The following is a 21,271-nucleotide window of genomic DNA, read 5'->3' on the forward strand; positions in this document are numbered from 1 at the left end:
CACACACATATATGGGAAACTTAAGCTTAAGGCCACAATTATTGACAACTGGGTGGAATTAACTGCCTGATGACTAAGACATCATGGGCTCTTTTATTTTAGTTGACATACAATATTATCATAAAATTTGGCTTTGTTGTGTTTGATCTCAAATTCGCTGATTTTTTATAATTCCTGATATAAGACTTTAGACTTGAACGTTCGTTAGACACTTGATTTCATGAATGAGAGAACCAAAGAAAATCCACCACACTTATTGCACGAAGAATATATTGGTTTCATAGTATTACAAGACTTGGATGTCACAAGATCAGCAAGTGATGTACAACACTTGAAAACAGTTATGTCATAAAATTTATTATTGATCTTTATAAATCAAAACTCCCACAAAATTGACCTAATTTGATTGGCTTACAGCGGTCACGTGTCCATGGTGTATTTTCCATACACCCCAAGTAAATTTCCATACTGACCGAGTTATCGAGTAGTCGGTTGAGATATAATGGTTAATTTCTGATGGTGTATATCTCGTATAGTATGAAATTACTGATGATGTATATCCCATGCACCATCAGTAACTAATATTACCGACGATAAACACAAGGCCAAAATAACATCTTGAATTTGACGATTGTTTATATGTAATCATTCAGTTAACACAAAAGAAAAAATCACATGTTTTAAAAATACGCCCTTGAATACTTGGTATTACATACACCATCTCGTGACAATGTAAAAATAGATGAGGCTTTTCCCAATCTGGCTCAAACGTTAGGCATATTTTCTATACATAACATATGAAACAGTCTTTTTTCCTAGCCATTGAATATGAAAACAGATTTCACACTGGGCAATATGGAATGCTTAACCAGTGGCTTGTATGTTACAGTGGAATTTGTATAGGTATATAATATAAGTATTGTTGTGCAACTGAAATATGAACTATGATTTATCAAAGTGTAGTCAGGTTTACAGGAATTAAGTTTTTTGCTAAAATTCTGCACACAAGTCAAACTTATTTGATGAACTAACCCGCAAGCGTCAGTCAAGCAATCTCTATAGTAGTTTTCGACAGTTACTGGGTTCGTGTTGTTGATACATTCCGCAAACTTGCCCTTCTTATCGCGAATAATGCCACACTTTTCCTCTGCCCATGGGCGACGTTTTTCAAGAGATCCCTGGAAATTGAAGGATTAAAAAAACAAATCAGTGGCTACATTTCAAAATCATCCTATCCAAAACACTAAAATCATCATTTGACAAGGCTGCTTATAAACCTCTTATATAACATGTGATATACCCTATTTATGCAAATTAATTGAGCACTTAAGTCAAAACATTTACACATCTCACTATGTGTAGCATTTCCACACATAAACATTTTAGTTATAAAGCAAATATAGCTCAATGCATATCAATAGTACTATGTTTAAATTATATGAATATATACATGTACCAAATATTGAACCTTTGGGCATTGTGGTCCCATAGAAAAATATATTTAATGTTATTTCGCTATAGAAGTGTTTTACAATTATTTACATCCTTTCCCCCACCCACGCTGGGGGTGGTAAGTTATGACCCATTGATGAAACTAAGCATATACAATGTTACATATCAAATGGTTATTTCAGAGATGTATATTTTTTCTCCATAAGTCTATCGTAAAAATAATAAAAGATTAAAGATATAGAAGTCAAAACTGTGGCATAACTAAAGTAATTTTTAACAAAGGACAAACAAAACTGCACATGCACATCTTCATATCATACGAACAATTATTTTGTAAAAAATATCAACCATTACAAAAAACAACAATCTTAAGGCTTTAATAAAAACAACGTACACCACATGGCTCAAACGACACAGCGTCTGTGTCAATCTCTGGGCAGTTGCTCTGCTTTCTCCAGCTGTTAACGAATTCTGACATCAGAGTCACGCCTCCTACGCTGCTCTCAAAGTCGTTCTTGTTACTCCCGTCAAAGTTCCCGCAGAGGCCCTTCACCTTTCCACGCCATCTGTCATCCAGGTAGATGTACACTCTTGTACCTTCAACATGACAACCAAATGCGTTAAATGCTGAAAGACGGCAACTTGCAAGGTTATGTCTTATATGAGCTAAATTGGTAGTTGTAGACTCAGGTACTACTTTAAAGTACCCCCGGTACTACAATCCACACTTGGTAAGGAAAATTTGCTTAAAGGTGCGAGGCCATACTGCAGGGTACTTTTAAGCATATTTCTGTACCCTGTGCACTTTGTAGTATACTTAAGACTGCCCAAATGTGTTTAATCCTGAAAGACTGCCTCTGGAAGGGGTATGTCTTATTTAAATGTTACAATCAACAAATAATTATAATCCAAACACGCATTAAAAAAATTTACTGTAGAAAATGATAACATATTATTTAATAGTTTTTCAGCGTTTTTAGCAATTTTTATTTCAATTATTTTTTTATATTATTTAATGTCAAAAGAGATAACATTAAACAGCCAGATTATTATTTCTTTAACTCATAAACCCTTTCCCCCATTAGAAGCAAAGTGAAAATGGCTTTTGCAACCAGCATAAAACCAGAACAGCCTGCGAGTAATGCTCTGTCTGTTCAGGTTGAATGCTGTTTGCTGCAAATCAGTCACGTAGGATTGGAAATGAGGTTTTAAAAACTTGAATTTAGTAAGAAAGGTATTGAATTTAATGCCACTTTCTTATATGCAAGGAATGCGTCAAAAAACGTATTAGTAAGAAAGGTATTTAATTACATGCAACTTTCTAAGGCGTAACATATGCGTCAAAAAACGTATGTGGGAAAAGATTAAGGGAAGTTTTTCCTATGGTGCTTTATAATTGAGCCTGGCTCTGGGAAAACCAGGCTAATGCATGATGGGAAAACCAGGCTAATGCATGCTGGGAAAACCAGGCTAATGCATGCTGGGAAAACCAGGCTAATGCATGCTGGGAAAACCAGGCTAATGCATGATGGGAAAACCAGGCTAATGCATGCCCGGAAAAAAAGGCTTATGCATGCGTGTGTTCACAGAACGAGCCTCCAATAAGTTACTAAAGAAAATTACCTTGGTCGTATTTCACCACCATACCGAGGCTTGGTGCGATGACAGCCGTGAACTCTCCCCCGATGGTCTCTACGATGAGACCCTTTGTGTAGTAGTTGTTGGAAACAATACTTGTGGACCCAATCTGTTTGAGAAATGAGAATATGTGCAGCGTTGTGGGAAAACTAGGCTTTATGTGCGTGCATAAAGTGTCGTCTTAGATTAGACAGTGCAGTCTTCACAAGTTAATCAGGGACAACACTTTCTGCCTTGACTGGAGTTTTGCTTAAAAGAGACTTCCTATATACAAAATACACCATAAAAGTTACAAAAAATGTATTATGTGCTTTTCAGCTCGACTATTATATATGAAATATATATAGTGAAGCTATCCTACTAACTCCGGTGTCGGCGTCAGCGTTGAAATGTTAAAGTTTGTCCCTTGACATATTGCTTTTATATTTTGCATTCTTCTTTACCAACATGACTTCAATCTATAAACAAGAGCAGACAACTGTATCAAGCATTTTGAAAGAATTATGGCCCTTTTTTCACTTAGAATATGCATATTATTGATAAATCTATTTTAAAGTTTGCGTACCACCTCAAATATTTTCTATGTTCTTTAACATATTGTTTTCATATTTTGCATACTTCTTTACCAACATGACCCCTAATCTATAAACAAGAGAAGACAACTGTATCAAGCATTTTGTAAGAATTAAGGCCCTTTTTTCACTTAGAATATGCATATTATTGATAAATCTATGTTAAAGTTTGCATACATGTACCACCTCAAATATTTCCTATGTTCCTTGACATATTGCTTTCATATTTTGCATACTTCTTAACGAACATCACCCCAATCTATAAACAAGAGCAGACAACTGTATCAAGCATTTTCTAAGAATGTTGTTCCCTTTTTATACTTAGAAAATTGAAAATTTGGTTAAGTTTTGTGTTTAGGTCCACTTTATTTTTAAAGTAGCAAAGCTATCGCTTTCATACTTGCAGCCCTTACTAACTCTCATAAGGGGACTGTGCAGGCAAAGTAATGTAACTCTGACAGGCATTTGGACAGAATTGTGGCCCCTTTTATACTTAGATACTTGAACATTTCGTTAAGTTTTGTGTTTTGGTTCACATGACTCCTATAGTATCATAGCTATTGCTTTCAGAATTGGAACACTCGCTAACTATTGTAACGGGACTGTACAGGGCAAGTTGCATAACTCTGGTTGGCATTTAAATGAAATTATTGCCCTTTTTTGTCTTAGTAACTTTGAATATTTATTTCATATTTTGTTTTTAGATCCACTTTACTTCTAAAGTATCAAGTCTATTGCTTTCAAACTTCAAATACTTTCTTTCTATCACAAGGGCACTGTACCTTTGAAGTTAAATTTGACCTGGACCTTTGAATGACCTTGACTCTCAAGGTCTATTATAAAATTTTGCTTAAATTGCCATAACTTTATTTATGATCAGATTTGATTCATACTTTGATAAAACAACACTTACCTGACATACCACAATAGATTCCACCCAAACCATCCCCCACGACTCACCCCAGAATCACCCCACCAAAAAAATCAAACAATTTGTTTCCATTTTATCTTATTTTTGAAAGATCATCTAATAAATGACCACATCCCCACATTATACTCCACCCGCAACCCACCCCAGCCACCCAAAAAGATTTTTTTTTAAATGGTAAAACAAAACACAAATATTTATTTATTTTATTGTTGAAGGAATGGCCAACCATCCTACCCAAGCTATTGCAATCAAACTTGAAATAAAATCTTATTCATTTGCTTTATGTCTTAACAAATGTTCAATAGATTGTGGAAAATATAACTGAACTCAGAATCGTCTATAAAGTACAACTTCTTTCAAACATAAGCGATCAATATGTTTCAATTATGGTCCTCTTCCACTTAGAATATGACTATATTACCTTGACCTTTTTGAATATGAACAATTTCCCTATGATGGCTTACATTATACTGTCAAGCACTAAAATAGTCGAGCACGCTGTCTTATGACAGCTCTTGTTAAAAAATGTTTAAGGTAAAATTAACCACTCTTACCTCAAAATGCATACCTATTTTTCATTCATTACTTTTTTAAATGCCATTTTGCCAATACCTGAACTAAACCGTTTTATATAAAATTAGTAGGATTAACAGTATGCATATCAAACATCCGATATAAAATTAACGACACAAACCTGTAGTTTGAAAGGTCACTGTGACTCAGTGGATATGATGTTCGCCTAGCGATCAGGAGCACATAAATTCGATCCCTACTTAGGCAGATTTCTTTAGTTTTCCCGAAAAGACACCAAGTACTGATTCTACCCAGGAAACAGACTCGAGAATGTTTCAATAAGCCTTTGGCTTTCGATGCAATCAAGTTTTAACCCTTTCAGTGCGGGAACCGAATTTTGAAAGCCTTTGTAAACAGTTTGGATCCAGATGAGACGCCACAGAACGTGGCGTCTCATCAGGATCCAAACTGTTTGCTATTCTGATAATATTCTTTGAAAAAAATCGAAGAAAATGCTAATTTTAGAAATTCAGCAGATGACATTTTTGCAGACGACGAATTTCCCAGCATGCAAAGGGTTAAAGAAATAGATGTAAACTAACCTGGAGTGGTCTGCCCCTGATGAAATGAAGAGTCTGGTTGTATATGGTCACTTCTACGGACTTTGTGCACGTGACACCCGTCGAGCCGCAGGGGACGTTGGAGGCTGTAAAAAACAAAATTGTTTTTCTATAACCTTTTTCCGGCTCAGATACGCTCAGATATGCATTTTGACGCCTTTGTAGTGCCTTTAAAAATCTAATTATATTCAAGACCTTTCATACTAGACTCATGTATGAAAGGCTTTTTTCCAACGTAAGATTAGGAAATAAAACAAACAGCATAAAACCTGAACAGACTGCAAATTGCTCGCAGGCTGTCTGGTTTATGCATTTGGTTGTTGGGTATAGCAAGTTTGACTTTGGTTTCGAGAGGAAGGGTTAAATGACACGAGAATTATGATGTTTAGTTCAGCAAGCCTTTCAACAGGGTAAAACTCCCAATGCACTGCCATGACCGATGTTTTGTCTGGTATTGCATAGGCAATTGATCACTTGTCTTTAAAAAAAAGTACTAATTGAAGTTAACAGAATATCTGGAGTGCCGTTATACCCCCCCCCCCCCAGTGTATTGTGGTTCTTTTTAATCAATTATTCAATGATTTTAATATTATCCATAGGAAAGGAACCAATTTATTGTTATTAAAGAACTTTAAACAATGTCTCAATACAGAGAGAAGCATCCTAAACTTTTGTTATTGTCAAAAAATCTTATGAAACAATATTTTTTTTTACAAAATTCTCATAATCTTTTGCTTTACCAGTAATTTCGAAGATCCCATTGACGTCCTTGGCGAGAGTGTACGAGCAAGTGCCCATGAAAGAGTAGCTGGTACCGTCAAATGTGTGATAGTGGGGGTCTCCGCTGGCCCAGCACACGCTCGAGCAGTCCTTCTCCTCTATAGTGATCCAGGTTGCGTTGACGCACTTGCTGCGGGGGTAAATGATTTAGATGACACCATTAAATGAGCCCCCTTCTGGGAAATCTTGTTTTAATACACCTTGACCAATACATAATATTCTATATCGCCCCCTTGGTACGATACGGTATCATGTGACATTGAAATTAGAAGGCACAAGGCACTTTTATGTACCAATGGGGCGATACCAGCATTGCTCTATAAGTTATATGTTTAATATATATGCTTTAAGTGTTGTTTCAGATAAGCCTGTTCAATTCGCACATGCTAATATGTGACGACACTTTCCGCCTAAATTGGATTATTTTTAAAGAGACTGATTTTAAACACACAAAAAAGAAAAAAGTGTTTCTCTGATGAGCCTGTGTGGACTGCACAGGCTAATCTGAGACAACACTTTAAGCAGATGCATTAAGCCCAGTCTTCCCAGAATGAGGTTTGAAAGGTGAGATAGTGTGGGTCCCCTCTGGCCAAGCACAAGCTATAAAAGTCCTTCTCCTCTATAGTAATCCAGGTCGCATTGACACACTGTTGGGTCATAAAATAAATGAGATTCCACAATTGAATTAGCCTCGTTAAATAAGCATGAACTTCACGAAATAAAAGGATCTAAATTAAGTAGATTATATTTTAGCCTTGTTGTGGGCAAAATCCATAAAAGGTGAATGTGTTGCCTCTTATGAGCCTTTGCAGACTGCACAGGGACAACTCCAAGCAGACACTGTGGGTATTCAGGAGTTATATCTATAAATTTATAAACAAAAATTTAAAGTTCTGTTTAAGAAATTACCCACAATTTTGTAAAACACAGACAAAATTTTGTAAAAATTTGTATCAGGACCAATGTGAAATTGCTGAACTGTCTGCATTTACACTGCACACGGCTTGATTTTTTTAATTACAATGATTAAAAAGCTTAATGCTCATGCACAAAGAGTCATGGGCAAAAATTGAAAGAAAGTCTTACACAAATTCATGCTGTCAAATTACAAAAAAGACTTACACCAATTAATACTGTCAAAACTATAAGAAAGTCTTACACCAATTGATACTGTCAAAACTATAAGAAAGTCTTACACCAATTCATACTGTCAAAACTACACACAAGTCTTACACCAATTCATACTGTCAAAACTACAAGAAAGTCTTAAACCAATTCATACTCTCAAAATTACAAGAAAGTCTTACACCAACATATACTGTCAAAATTACAAAAAAAGTCTTACAATGAATCATTTTGTAAATATTCTACAAATATTTAACACAAAGTCATTCTGTCAATATTACCAGAAAACCTTATAAATCTTCATTCTGTAAAATTCATAACAATGTTTTGCAAAAATTTATGAAGTACAGATTCCAAAAAAGTCCACTTACAGTTTCTTGCACTCAACCCACATGGTGTGTCCATACTCATAGTTCTGGTTGGCATAGGGACATGGGCACTGATTGAACGGAAGACAGCTCTTACCCTGTAGTACAGATATCAAGATCACCTTGTAGTACAAATATCCAGATAACCCTGTACTACATATATCAAGATCTCCTTGTAGTACAAATATCCAGATAACCCTGTACTACATATATCAAAATCATCTTGTAGTACAAATATCCAGCTAACCCTGTACTACATACATCAAGATCACCTTGTAGTACAGATATCAAGATCACATTGTTGTACATATATCAAAATCACCCTGTAGTACAGATATCAAGATCACGTAGTACACATATCCAGATAACCCTGTACTACATATATCAAGATCACCTTGTAGTACAGATATCAAGATCACATTGTAGTACATATATCAAAATCACCCTGTAGTACAGATATCAAGATCACCTTGTAGTACAAAAATCAAGATCACCTTGCAACGCAAAACAATTGAATAATTTGGAGAGTTCTGTTGTTGTCGTTATATTTTGTGACACTATGAAGATTGCTATATATAAAGTATAAAATACATCACTTATTGTAAGAGCACGGATGACCAAATGGTCTAAGCTATAGACTTTTAATCCAGCGGTCAGTGGTTCAAGCCCAGTTGAGGGTTACTTTTTTGTCTTTCTTTAATTGTATTATTGTTTTTACAAGAGCTTTTCAGATCCAATGTTTACTTTTATCAATATAAAGCACTAAATGACGAACTTCAATACATGCCAAAATCTGTGAAAAGGTTCCTTTAACAAAAATTACAAAAGTATGGTAAGCCTTGAACATATTAATATTTTAGTTAAACCTTTGCATGCTGGGTAATTTGTCTTCTGCTAAAATGTCGTCTGCAGAATTTCTAAAATTAGCATTTTCTTCGATTTTTTTCAAAGAATACTATCAGAATAGCAAACAGTTTGGATCCTGATGAGACGCCACGTTCTGTGGCGTCTCATCTGGATCCAAACTGTTTGCAAAGGCCTTTAAAATTCAGCTCCAGCGCTTTAAGGGTTAAACACTCAGGCATAAGTCTACCCGCTCATAAGTCTGACTGTTATAAATGGTACTAAAATGGGGATTTTAATAATGTGTTTACAGTAATCAAGTACCCTACCAAACTAGTTACAAAATACAGGCTACATACGTCTGCAGCGATCACGTGACCGGGTTCACACCCACATCCGGTAAACGGGAGCGGTTCTGGACAGATGTGTCCAGCGTTTAAAGTGTTGCAAGTGTACGGACACCCACCATCCTCGACCATAACCATGTTATTGGGGCAGAGGATCTCAACGTCACAGTTCGTCAACTCATCACACATCCATGTTCCATTTGTGCATACGCTGCAATAACACAATTTAATTTGTAAATTGTCAGTTTGTCAAGGTATAACACATTCATGTTCCAGAAGTAGATACAATGCAATAACATAATTTAATCTGTAAATTGTCAGTTCATCAAGTTATAACACATCGATGTTCCATTAGTGCATATGCTGCAATAACATAATTTCGTCTGTAAATCATTGAATTATGTGTTCTTATGTCACCAGTATTTTATTTTCCTGGTATTTCAAAGTTCATCAAGGTGTTACACATCCATGTTTTGTTTGTTCATCGAAGTAACACTGCAGTGGCATAATTTAATTTGTAAATCTTTTCATTTGCATTCTTACGTCAACATAATTTTAATTTACTGCTCTCCTATATACAGGTTATGTTTAAAAAATAAATATATTTTTGATAAGCATATTCTTTGTTACATTGATTTTCTAAATGTCTTAACAGATTGTTATCATGAACTGATGTTAACAATAATATTGGACACAGAATCTTTTGTAGTTTTAATTTAAAGTATAATTGTAATCTAAAAATAAATCTTATCAACTGCAAGTACAATTGTGTCTTGTTCTGAGAAAACTGGGCTTAAGTCATGTGCTTAAAGTGTCGTCCCAGATTAGCCTGTGCAGTCCACACAGGCTAATCAGGGACGACCCTTTCCGCTTTAATGGTATTTTTAGTTTCAAGGAAGTCCCTCCTTACCGAAAATCAAGTTTAGGCGGAAAGTGTCGTCCCTGATTAGCCTGTGCAGACTGCACCGACTAATCTGTGATGACACTTTACACACATGAATTAAGCCCAGTTTTCTCAGAACAAGTCACAATTTAAAACATTGTTAAGAAGTAGTAGTGACTACCAGCCACTTATATCTGTACAATCATTATTATTCACAGGAAATTAATTGTCCTTGATTTCGTGTGATGACAGATAAACTAACAGAACACAAACACATCCGAAAATGACCACAGAAAATTCCTTATTTTTTTGTCCAAAATCATATATCCATGAATTGAAAAGTCCAAGAAAAAGTCATTATTTGAAAAACAACAACATTTCATGCCACCAAATATCATTGATTTGAAAGCATCTTTTTTATGTACAACATACACCATTTCCCACTCAGAAGCAAACTTAAAATGGCTATGTGCAAACAGCATAAAACTAGAACAGCCTGCGAGCAACTGTTTTATGCTGTTTGCTGCTCATCAATAACTTAGGTTTGGAAATGAAGCCTTTAAAACTTAAATTTAGCAATAAAGGTCTTTAATTAAATTTAACTTTCTATGGGACTACAATTGCCTCAAAATATGTATCTATGTGGTAAAGGGTTAATCAAACATTACCATTTCTCACAGCCCTTGGTCAGCACGTCCCCAGCCCGGTACGTGTGGCTGCCGTCGAAGCACGTGCACACGGTGATGGGTACGCATGTACCAAAGTCATCCAGGAACTGGTTGAGAGGGCACTGACACCCTGCCACGCAACCTTCCTCACAGTTGGGGTCCGCAACCTAAAAATAACAGCCAAGAAAGTTGCTACTTATTAGTGTTAAATAACCTTTGTCAAAGGTGGGGTTAGTAACCTGAAAATAACGCCAAAAGAAATTGCATGATTGTTATTAAAAGACCAGGGGTTGTATTCCAGAAACATCTTAAGTCATTTCTTAATTATTTTCACTTAAGTTCAAAATTAAAATGTTTTGTTTTTCTTTACTAAATAAAGACATGCATGTTGTTTTGGTATTCCTCAAATAACACTGACAAAATGATGTTATTTTGATGTAATTTTCGATGACTCACTATTGCAGCTTGAAATGAAACACTTAAGAAAAATTCCCAATTTAAGAATAAATACATGTATATAATTTAACCTAAGATGCTTCTGGAATACCACCCCAGGTCACCATTTTGTGTTACAGCCCCCAAGGACCATGATCTTTGACCTGTTGACCTCAAAGTTTACTGATTTTTTTTCCTTTTGCATGATTGTAGATCAAAGCCATAAATTGGTCTTTAAAAATGTTCATTTTGTGGAGCGAGTACAAAAAACGCATATGCTTTGGTCGGCATGCCATAACAAAATTGAAAAAGAAATCAAAACACGTCAAGTTCGGTTATGACATTAAAAAAAAATGACCTTAATAACAATCGTAAATGTAAAAAGGATCTTAATCCACATGTATACCTAAGGGGCCAGAAAGAAATAATCTACTGAGGACACACACATAACGGCTTAATTGTAAATGGCATTGCAAGAAAATAAATAAATAAAGGGGATCAAAATAACTACCAATTTAAATATATAATGTCCATTTGAAGCAAAGCTGTATGGATATAATAATGTTTGATGCAAACTTGTTACTGAATTGACAGTCATTTCTCATTCAAGTTCACAGCCAAGTCAAGTAGGCACAAAAAGATATAACAAGTTCAATCACTCACTTGTATGAAAGTCAAGAAATTATTAGTTTGGAAAACCATTGATTTTTATCTGATTTTGGGGAAAGGGCCTGGCCTTTTTAAAGGAGAAAAACATTGCGCAAATTTACAGATTTTTGGAAAAAATAAATATTTTTTCTACACTGGATCAGAAAAACTAATATAATTAAAGGTTTAAAAAAAAACTAATTTTTTTAGATATCACTGTTTTAGGGAAAATTTCTGTAAAAGAAAAAAAGGTCATCATGGGGAAAGGGCCGGTCTCGAAGAAGGAAAAAACCACCTGGAAACCAAATGTGAGAACATGCTTATGAAAAAATAAAACTATAAAAAAAAGTGTGGAATATGTTCATGTTAATAACAAACAAAAGAAAAACTACAACAGTCAGGTACCTCGCTAGATTCCCAAAGCCTGAAAATTAAAATTTACAAGAATTCAAAAAAGAACATCTTCAGAGGTGGATAACACTTGGATATTAACATGATATTTAGATGTAAGTCTTGCTCTGGGAAAATGGGGCTTAATGCCTGTGGGTAAAGTGTCGTCCCAGATTAGCCTGTACAGACCGCTGGGGCTTAACGCGTGTGGGTAAAGTGTCGTCCCAGATTAGCCTGTACAGACCGCTGGATTTTCGATAAGAAGTTACTTCCTATAAACTAAAAATGCAATACAAGCAGAATGTGTGGTGACTGCTAAGCCTGTGCAGAATGTGCTAACAGGAGACAACCCTTTATTCAAATGCTTTAAGCCCCATTTTCCCAAACTCTGGTTCATATAACAATAAAAAAACTGAGCCTAATCATTTGATGAGAATGACATGAAAAGCGGCACAGATATTGTTTATATTTTTTATGGAGAAATATGACCCAATCCCCCCCACGCACACACACACTCATTTTACATGCAATCAATTCATCTGGGCGGAATTCTAAAACACATATCAACAATGCAGAGAAACATCATAAGATATTTTTAATTGATGCAAATTTATAGTATATTCATGAATTCAGACAGTGTTAATTGCCTTTAAACAGATTCTAATCAATCATTTTACAATTTTATTTTAACAGTTTACAAAAATCTGAATATTTGGTAAGTATCTACGTAAAACAGGTCACTGAAGTTTTCTTCAACGATAAATGACAAGCTCATAAATGCCAGCTGAGAACTGAAAAATAATACCATCCCAACTTAATATAGTTTGAATTACTGTTTGACAAAAAATAATCGTAATTATCCAGTAACTTTTAGTTTATGGAGTAATTAAAATAATTGAAATGGGTATGTGTTAAAATCTTCTCATTTTCCACTCACTTTAAAGAGAGCGTTTAGGTTGCAAAAAACAAGGAGGTGATTGGAATGGCTATTAAATCAAATTTGGTCACATTTTGGTAACTTTTAAGTCACAATCAACAAACTTGATAAATGAAACTGCTTTGTGGTCACTTATCTATATGCCACAACCTGCTAACATTTCAGATACAAACAACAAAGCAAAGGTTGACATAGTGATCAAATTTGGTACCTAAAGGCTAACTCATAGGTTACAAAAAATGCAAATAGTGTAAAAAAAGTCGCTGTGGGGAAGTAGACATGGTGTCTGCCTAGAGACAGAGAGGTCAAGAGTTCGCTGCCCACTGTGTGAGTGTTCTTTAGATCTCCCCCAAAGACACCAATTTCTGGTTCTACCCAGGAAACGGACTGAGCGTTTTATTAAGCCTAAGGCTGTTGATGAAATCTTACAGAGCCAGTAACTTTTAAGTTTACGAACAAATGTTTTTAACCTGCAAATCGCGACAATTGTTATGGCATGGCAATGATATCGTTATCAAATCTGGTACTGAGCTGCTTACTTTTAGGTTACAAACAAACGTATCTAACCTGCAAGTCCCTACAATGGCCATGGCAAGTGGAGGCACACTCCTTGTAGCGTGTACCCGCTCCAGCGTCTCTGCAGCTGAGCACGTCTTCAGCTTAAAGTAGCCACACACATATTGTTTACTTATATTACCATACTTTACAATTGTTTTTGCACAATCATGTGTAATGAGCACAACCATGTATAATGAGCACAACCATGTGTAACCAGTACAACCATGTATAACGAGGACACTATTGTTAAATTGCCAAACATGTGGATATTAAGGATGGGGCAATGTTTTTTTTGCAAACTAGCAATCAGGTATTGTTAACTCATATTATTTGAGCCTAGATACGGAAAAACTGGGCTTAATGCATGTGCGTAAAGTGTTGTCCTAGATAAACCTGTCTGCACAGTCTAATAAGGGATGACACTTTCCGTTTTTGTTTTATAATTTTTTAAAGGAAGCCTTTTTTTTCGCAACAATTTAGTTCAAGCCAAAAGTGTCATACCTTTGATTAGCCAGTGCAGACTGCACAGAATAACCTGGATAGGCACTTTAAGCATATGCATTAAGCCCAGTTTTCCCATGCATGTCTGATGGACTTAAAATTTTCTGACAAAATGCAATTTTAACAGGTCAGGTTGTGTGGGGTATTTTAAAAATACAACAGCAGGTAAAGCCTGACTTACTGCACATTGTTGTGTACTCGTTGAAATTCCAGTCAAGGTAATAATGGTAGTCGGCACACTGCTGTGTGACTGCGCTGGTCAATGTGCACATGGGTGTGTAGACGATGTCCTTGTCAAGTCGGCACATGTCCGCAACGCAGCGGTCAAAGTAGTACATCTGCAATAAGATGACAATGATGACAATAAGAAAGGTTTTCATGAGAAGAAGGGGAAAGATGAGATCGATGATGATGAGTTACATGGAAACAACAGCATGTATTTCAGTGACGCTTACAATGATGATGATGAACGTCCTAATGATGAAGATATTCATGACTATTATATTGAAAGCATTGACTTTTATTTTGTTCTGTACATTTTTTTACCACTGATGATAACCCTGAGCATTATTTCTGTATAAACTGGGCTTAATGCACATGCCGAAAATGTTGTCCCTGATCAGCCAGTGCAGACTGCACTTTCTGCTTAAATGCTATTTTGGTGGTCTCTTCTGTACAAAAAACCAGTGTAGGTTTAAAGTGTCATCCATAATTAGACTGCGCGAACTGCACAGGCTCATCTGTGAGGACACTTTACACACATGCATTAACCCATTGCATGCTGGGAAATTTGTCTTCTGCTAAAATGTCGTCTGCTGAATTTCTAAAATTAGCATTTATTTCGATTTTTTTTCAAAAAATACTATCAGAATAGCAAACAGTTTGGATCCTGATGAGACGCCACGTTCTGTGGCGTCTCATCTGGATCCAAACTGTTTGCAAAGGCCTTCGAAATTCTGTCCCGCGCTGAAAGGCCCCATTTTTCAAGAACGAGGCTCAACCTCCACCTACCAAATCAGACATGTAAGCTCGACAGCCGACCAGGAAGCTAGCATTCTTCAGATGGGCGCACACCCTCTCCGCCTGCAGTTTCTGCAGCAAACAAGGAAAGGTTAATCTTACGTCTAAAGTCATTACACAATGTCATTTCAGTTTGTTATAAGGCCTGATTCACAATGAAAAAAGGAAACAATGTCCCTTATAGAACATAAAACATCCCTATTCACAATGTAAAAAAAGTAAAGAATTTCGCTAATAGAACTTAAAAATTCCGTGTTCAATGTTTACCCAAAAATAAAAAATATCAAAATTTAGTTAATCTCCCATCCAGCTTTATAAGGTGAATGTCAATAAATATTATATTGATAATAGTTCTAATCTCAAATAAAAAATATTTGTTAGCAAAAAAAAACAACACTCATAACCTAAGTTAAGTAAAAAGAACGTGATTTTTCCCAATTGAAAGGAACCAGCCCCATTCTTAAAAGGTGAAACAAACACTGCGTTATCTAAGATCACTGAAAACCAAAACCTTACCAGTTCCGGCTGATAACTGCACGGCGATGTTAACTCCACCTTTTCTCTGCAGACTGGGTCACCATAGAAGTACGTGAAGTCCTGGGGCTGGGGCTGAACTGTGCCATCTGCTTCGAGGTCGTCGTTGGAAATCTTGTTGTACTTGCCGCACATACCTAGCACCTGTATGCGATACAATGGATATACAATGTATTCATCAGTGCCGGATTAGCACCGTGTAGGTACATAAGCAGTGAAGTTTTTGAAGCCCCCACGCCTGCCACAGGCCCCTAGTCAGCTTAGTGCCTACTAGAACTTCAGTCTGAGCCCCCTAATGAACATCTTAAAAACCAAATCCCCAGCAAAACAATACATTTGCAAATGATAAATGATTGTCACTTAGAAAGACTTAGAACGCAAGTTTGATAAAAAATTATTGGCTTTGTAAAGTCCTTAGAACAGGCTAAGTTAGTTTGTTTTATTTCGTCACGGTCTCATGGGGCCCCTAAAAGTCAGATTGGCAGTTGCTTACTCTGCATAATGGGTAATCAGGAACTGGTAATCATGGAACAATTAATTACCGTAAAACGCCGTGTATAACGCGCAGTTATGTATAACGCCAATCTTTTTGAAGCAAAAAAATCGGGGAAAAAATCAAAGTACCATAGGCAAACTGAAAATCTTTATATTTACATTACCAATCGTGCGTGTTCTTCTCGAGCGTCTATGCGATTAAGATGGAAAGGTCATATTATACAAATTTTAGGGTAAACAATCTGTGCGCTATACACTGCGTTTTACGGTTATTGAAATTGGTTTAAGTTAACATTTGAAAGTAACACAAATGACAAAAGGCTAACTGCTAGTTGGAAATTCGACATTTTTTATAATAAATTTTAAGAAATAAAGACAACAATTACCCTTTTATTTCATCTTTAAAAATAGATGTGAGAGCCTCCTTATGGGAAAATGGGGCATAATGAATGTGCTTAAAGGGAAAATGGGGCGTAATGAATGTGCTTAAAGGGAAAATGAGGCGTAATGAATGTGCTTAAAGGGAAAATGGGGCGTAATGAATGTGCTTAAAGGGAAAATAGGGCGTAATGAATGTGCTTAAAGAGAAAATGGGGCGTAATGAATGTGCTTAAAGGAAAAATGGGGCGTAATGAATGTGCTTAAAGGAAAAATTGGGTGTAATGAATGTGCTTAAAGGGAAAATGGGGCGTAATGAATGTGCTTAAAGGGAAAATGGGGCGTAATGAATGTGCTTAAAGTGTTGTCTCAGATTAGCATGTGCAGTCCACACAAGCTTATCAGGGACCTCACTTTCCACCTAAAGTGGATTTTTGCGAAGATAAAATGTTCTTATAACAAAAATTACCATAAAAGCGAAAATTGAAATCCCTGATCAGCCTGTGCAGACTTCACAGGCAAATGTGAGATGATACTTTACGCATATGCAATAAACCCCATTTTTCCAGCACAAGGCTTAATTGCTGAACGTAAAATACAGTGTAATTATTTATTTGGGTACTTTGAGTATTTTATTTCTCAGATTTAAAAAAAAAATGTTGAATTTAAAACTAGAAGCCAGCATTTGATGCCTTTTTCTTTAAAAAAAAAGAATATACTTTAAAACCAATTTCCAAAGATATCTTTTGCAATTTATAATATCACAAAGTCACTTTAATGTCATCATTTCATTTTTCTGAGTACAAAATGTTTAATTTCAATTTTGCTGTCTGGAATTAAATTGATTATGTTCTTTTTAAGAACCCGTTGTTAAAAAAGACATGATAGTTTGACTCCATGCTGTACTAATGTCGATCTTTGACACTTGAACATTTTGCAAATGAATTGATGTCTTTTCTATCAATAATTAACTTTAATTATAAATGCAACTGGCAAATCTTACATTATACAGTTTTATGTTATATTAGGAACACTGTAATCATAATTAAAATGTAGTTGTAAATCTGGAAACTTTTTTGGTTACAAATCACTGTTGTTATACATAAGTAAGTAATAAGTATAAAATAAGTTTTTAAGTAAAGTAAACTGTGTCAAAAAGATGACAAAATTATAGTAATAAAGTTTGTGTATTGATAGTTATCACACAGTTAAAACACAAGACATATAGTAAAATAAGTATATACATGTACATGTCTTTGCAAATTTATTGTATACACACATATAACGACATTTTAATGAAAAGATTGAAACATGAAAAAAAACATGTAAAATAAAGATGTGTTTGTCAGAAACACAATGCCCCCTATTCCGCCACTTTGAAATAAAAAATTTCCATATATCATTAGGCAGGTTTAGAAATTATCACCCTTTTAAAGCTCATTACTTCCCTTGGATTGTATTTTGTTTACTTTTGACCTTGAAGGATGACCATGACCTTCCACCGCCCAAAATGTGCAGCTACATGAGATACACATGCATGCTAAATATCAAGTTGCTATCTTTAATATTGCAAAAGTTATGGCCAATGTTTAAGTTTTTCGGACGGGCAGACAGACAGACCGACGGACATACAGACTAACGGAGAGTTCAACTGCTATATGCCACCCTAACAGGGACATAAAAATACATGGGATAATTTAAAGAAAACTCACTTTGCCTTCGTAATACGGCGCAAGACTAATGTAGATCCTCTGGGCACCGTCGTAAAGGATGTGGAATGAGAAACCTCGAATAAGTCGAAACAGGGACGTGACTTTCTTCACATACACCATGCTATCGGTGTACGGAAGGGACTTGGGGTTATTGTTCACGTAGACGGTGTCATGTGACTGAGAATCGAGCGTGAACTTTACGCCCCTCGTCTCTACGGTGATTCCAGTGATGCATCGAGCCTCAGGAAGTCCTTCGCATACACGAGTGGTCATCGAAATTTGAAGGCTATGTCCGTCTGCGAGAGAATTGACGGTAGGCTGTGGAAGAAAAAACAATACCATAATCATACACTTAAGTAATCAAAGTTATAGTTAAATGTCAAGTCCGAAAATTAAGTTATGAAAAAAAAAATACAGGTGTCTGAAAATTTAAAGGCAACAATTATTGTATTAAATAAGGTGATAAAGTGTACTTCATGTGAAAACAGGCAATATAACATACATGTAATTTCAAGCAGGGGATATTAAATATTGTTCAAATGTTATTTAATCTGGAGTTTTTTTATTTTATTAATTGCTGCTTAATCAACCAATAAAAAATAAATTCGCAGCAGGAGATATCAAGAATTGCGTATGGGTTATTTAATAATGAAATATTTTTGTTTGTATCACTGTTTAATCCGCCAATATATGCATGCTGTTTGGTTAGCAAATAACATTTTGCAGTTGGTGCCGTGACCAAGATGGTGACCTGCAGCAATTTTTTTACTATTAATGGGAAAAGTATGGGTATCAATCGAAAAAAATAAACGCAAAACTTAAGAAAGTTTGCGTCGTCAAATTTTTACATTGGGCATTATAGATGCTTTTTGATTGCTGTTACTTTATTGCACAAACTCATCTAGATATTCATATACACATGCCTTTTTGCAAAAATGTTCAATCTGAATTTTCAAAGTATTTGTTAAGTTTCACATTCGGAAGAAGATTGAAGCAACTTTCTTTTCTTTAAGGCATTTTGCGGATGGCAATTAGGAATTGTGTAATTTTTCCTCGAATAAGAAAGTGCCCTTTAGGGGTACCCTATATAGAAGGCAAACAATTGCTGGGATGTCTACCTGAACCAGCCTGTAGCTACATCCGTTGTCGCCAACATCGAAGTCGTACGGGGTGCCGTCGAATGTCAATACGTGATTGTAGCCAATCACTGAACATGTTGCAGAACACTCATTGTCCGTGCAATCAAGTCGGCCCATCTTGCATGTGCTAAGATTGAAAGATGTAGGTTTTTTTACATTAACAGACTGAAAGTTAACCCTGCACCACTCAAAAGCAAAGTAAAAATGGCTATGTGCAAACAGGATAAACCCTGAATAGACTGCTCATCAGTATCTAACGGTTGGAAATGAAGCCTTTAAAACTTAAATGCAGTATGAAAGGTCTGTAATTAAATTTAACTTTCTGAGGGACCACAATGCGTCAAAATACGTATCTAAGTTTTCCCAACATGCTCCGTTCGAGCTTCATACCTAATAAGTTTTTAGGTTGAATCATTCTTGTAGCAAACATGAGAGCAGATTAATTGGGTTTAATTTCACTCACCAATTATTGCAGGCAAGTTGCACCGTTTCCCCGCTTTTGTACATCTTCCCATAGTGCAGACATGGGCACTCGCTGGGTGCAATGCACTCGTTATTGTGCAATACGGTACCCGTGATACATTCGCAGCCGGAGAATGGATCCTGGTAACACGACATTGCTACGGGCTGGTACATGGTCTCGCAGGTCTTTGGGCATCGCGACATTACCTGGCTGTATACCTTACCCTTGGGACATTCTTTGGCTGCGAACAAAATATATTAATATTGGGTAAAATCAGCACTAAGAAGTAAGAATTTTCTCTCCGATTATATTCGTTTATTGATGTTGTAGCATTATCAAAACAAATTTCTTTTTAATCCGTTTTTCCGTTAAAAACGCAATTCCAATACGTCACTTAAAGGAGTATTATCAGAGGATAAATAATTTTGTACTACTACTTGGAAAATGTACAACGATCTTATAAGAATTCACTAATACATGCAAATTAAATTATATTTCCTTTTTTCTGGTCATTCTTTCGTCCCTATTTCAAGCTGAAGGTGGCTTTGTTTAGGCTTTATCTCAATAATTGCTGTATGTAAAATACATAAAAAATAAACATATTTATGTTATTTTTAAATTTCCTGTCAAGAATGTTAAATATCCTGATGGTTGTGGAGATTGACAGGCAACAATTTGAAGCAAGTTGCAAAAATAAGATTAAACGTTGAAGTTACAAAACAAAATAATTATGTGTTGATTTTGGTAGGAAGTTTGATTTGTCATTCACTCGTAATGATATAAAATATATTTTTCACAAGTACTAGTATCAATCAATTGTGTACTCAAACAAACAATCCTCTATATGAGACTTGTTCTGGGAAAATTGATCTTAATTCATTTGCCCTAATTGTTGTCCCAGATTAGCCTGTGCAGACCGCACAGGCTAATAAGGGACGACATTTTTTGTTTTGATAGAACTTTTGGTTTAGAGGAGGATTTGTATTTCTTAATAACAAATCAAGTTTGGAAAAAAAGTCCGATTAGCCTGTGCAGACACTTGTTGCACATGCTTTTAGCCACATTTTCCCAGAACACCGCTCGTATAATTTAGAGTTCCTTACGGCAAGTGAAAGCATTTCTCCACGAAATGGGCTTAGACGCGGTGGCTAATTCGCGCGCATAGGCTTCAATACTGGCGCATTTCACTTCCTGTTTCTCCTCAGGCGTTTTAGCCTCACAGAAGGCAGTCGCGCACGTCTCATACCAGATCAGCGGGTGCACCTGTAAAAACAAGACTGGTACGATCTGGGCCCATTTGTACATGTACCTGTATGCAATA

General features: G+C 35.8%; 1 protein-coding gene across 1 annotated transcript in view; it reads right to left on the reverse strand.

Moving 5' to 3' along the window:
* Positions 1 to 21,271, reverse strand: part of LOC127856246 (mucin-2-like) — a 59,730-nt gene that overhangs the window by 23,114 nt on the left and 15,345 nt on the right. The window contains exons 11-26 of the mRNA XM_052392339.1: positions 21,054 to 21,213; positions 19,951 to 20,191; positions 19,467 to 19,614; positions 18,349 to 18,666; positions 15,746 to 15,907; positions 15,221 to 15,301; positions 14,391 to 14,547; positions 13,718 to 13,809; positions 10,741 to 10,907; positions 9,202 to 9,400; positions 8,003 to 8,097; positions 6,467 to 6,636; positions 5,709 to 5,812; positions 3,076 to 3,199; positions 1,847 to 2,049; positions 1,033 to 1,178 (exon numbers count right to left, since the gene is read on the reverse strand). Coding sequence (XP_052248299.1) covers positions 1,033 to 1,178; positions 1,847 to 2,049; positions 3,076 to 3,199; positions 5,709 to 5,812; positions 6,467 to 6,636; positions 8,003 to 8,097; positions 9,202 to 9,400; positions 10,741 to 10,907; positions 13,718 to 13,809; positions 14,391 to 14,547; positions 15,221 to 15,301; positions 15,746 to 15,907; positions 18,349 to 18,666; positions 19,467 to 19,614; positions 19,951 to 20,191; positions 21,054 to 21,213 — 2,567 coding nt within the window. The remainder of the gene's footprint in view (positions 1 to 1,032; positions 1,179 to 1,846; positions 2,050 to 3,075; positions 3,200 to 5,708; positions 5,813 to 6,466; positions 6,637 to 8,002; positions 8,098 to 9,201; positions 9,401 to 10,740; positions 10,908 to 13,717; positions 13,810 to 14,390; positions 14,548 to 15,220; positions 15,302 to 15,745; positions 15,908 to 18,348; positions 18,667 to 19,466; positions 19,615 to 19,950; positions 20,192 to 21,053; positions 21,214 to 21,271) is intronic.

This window comes from Dreissena polymorpha, chromosome 13 (genome assembly GCF_020536995.1).
Source record: "Dreissena polymorpha isolate Duluth1 chromosome 13, UMN_Dpol_1.0, whole genome shotgun sequence".
Lineage (NCBI taxonomy): Eukaryota > Metazoa > Mollusca > Bivalvia > Myida > Dreissenidae > Dreissena > Dreissena polymorpha.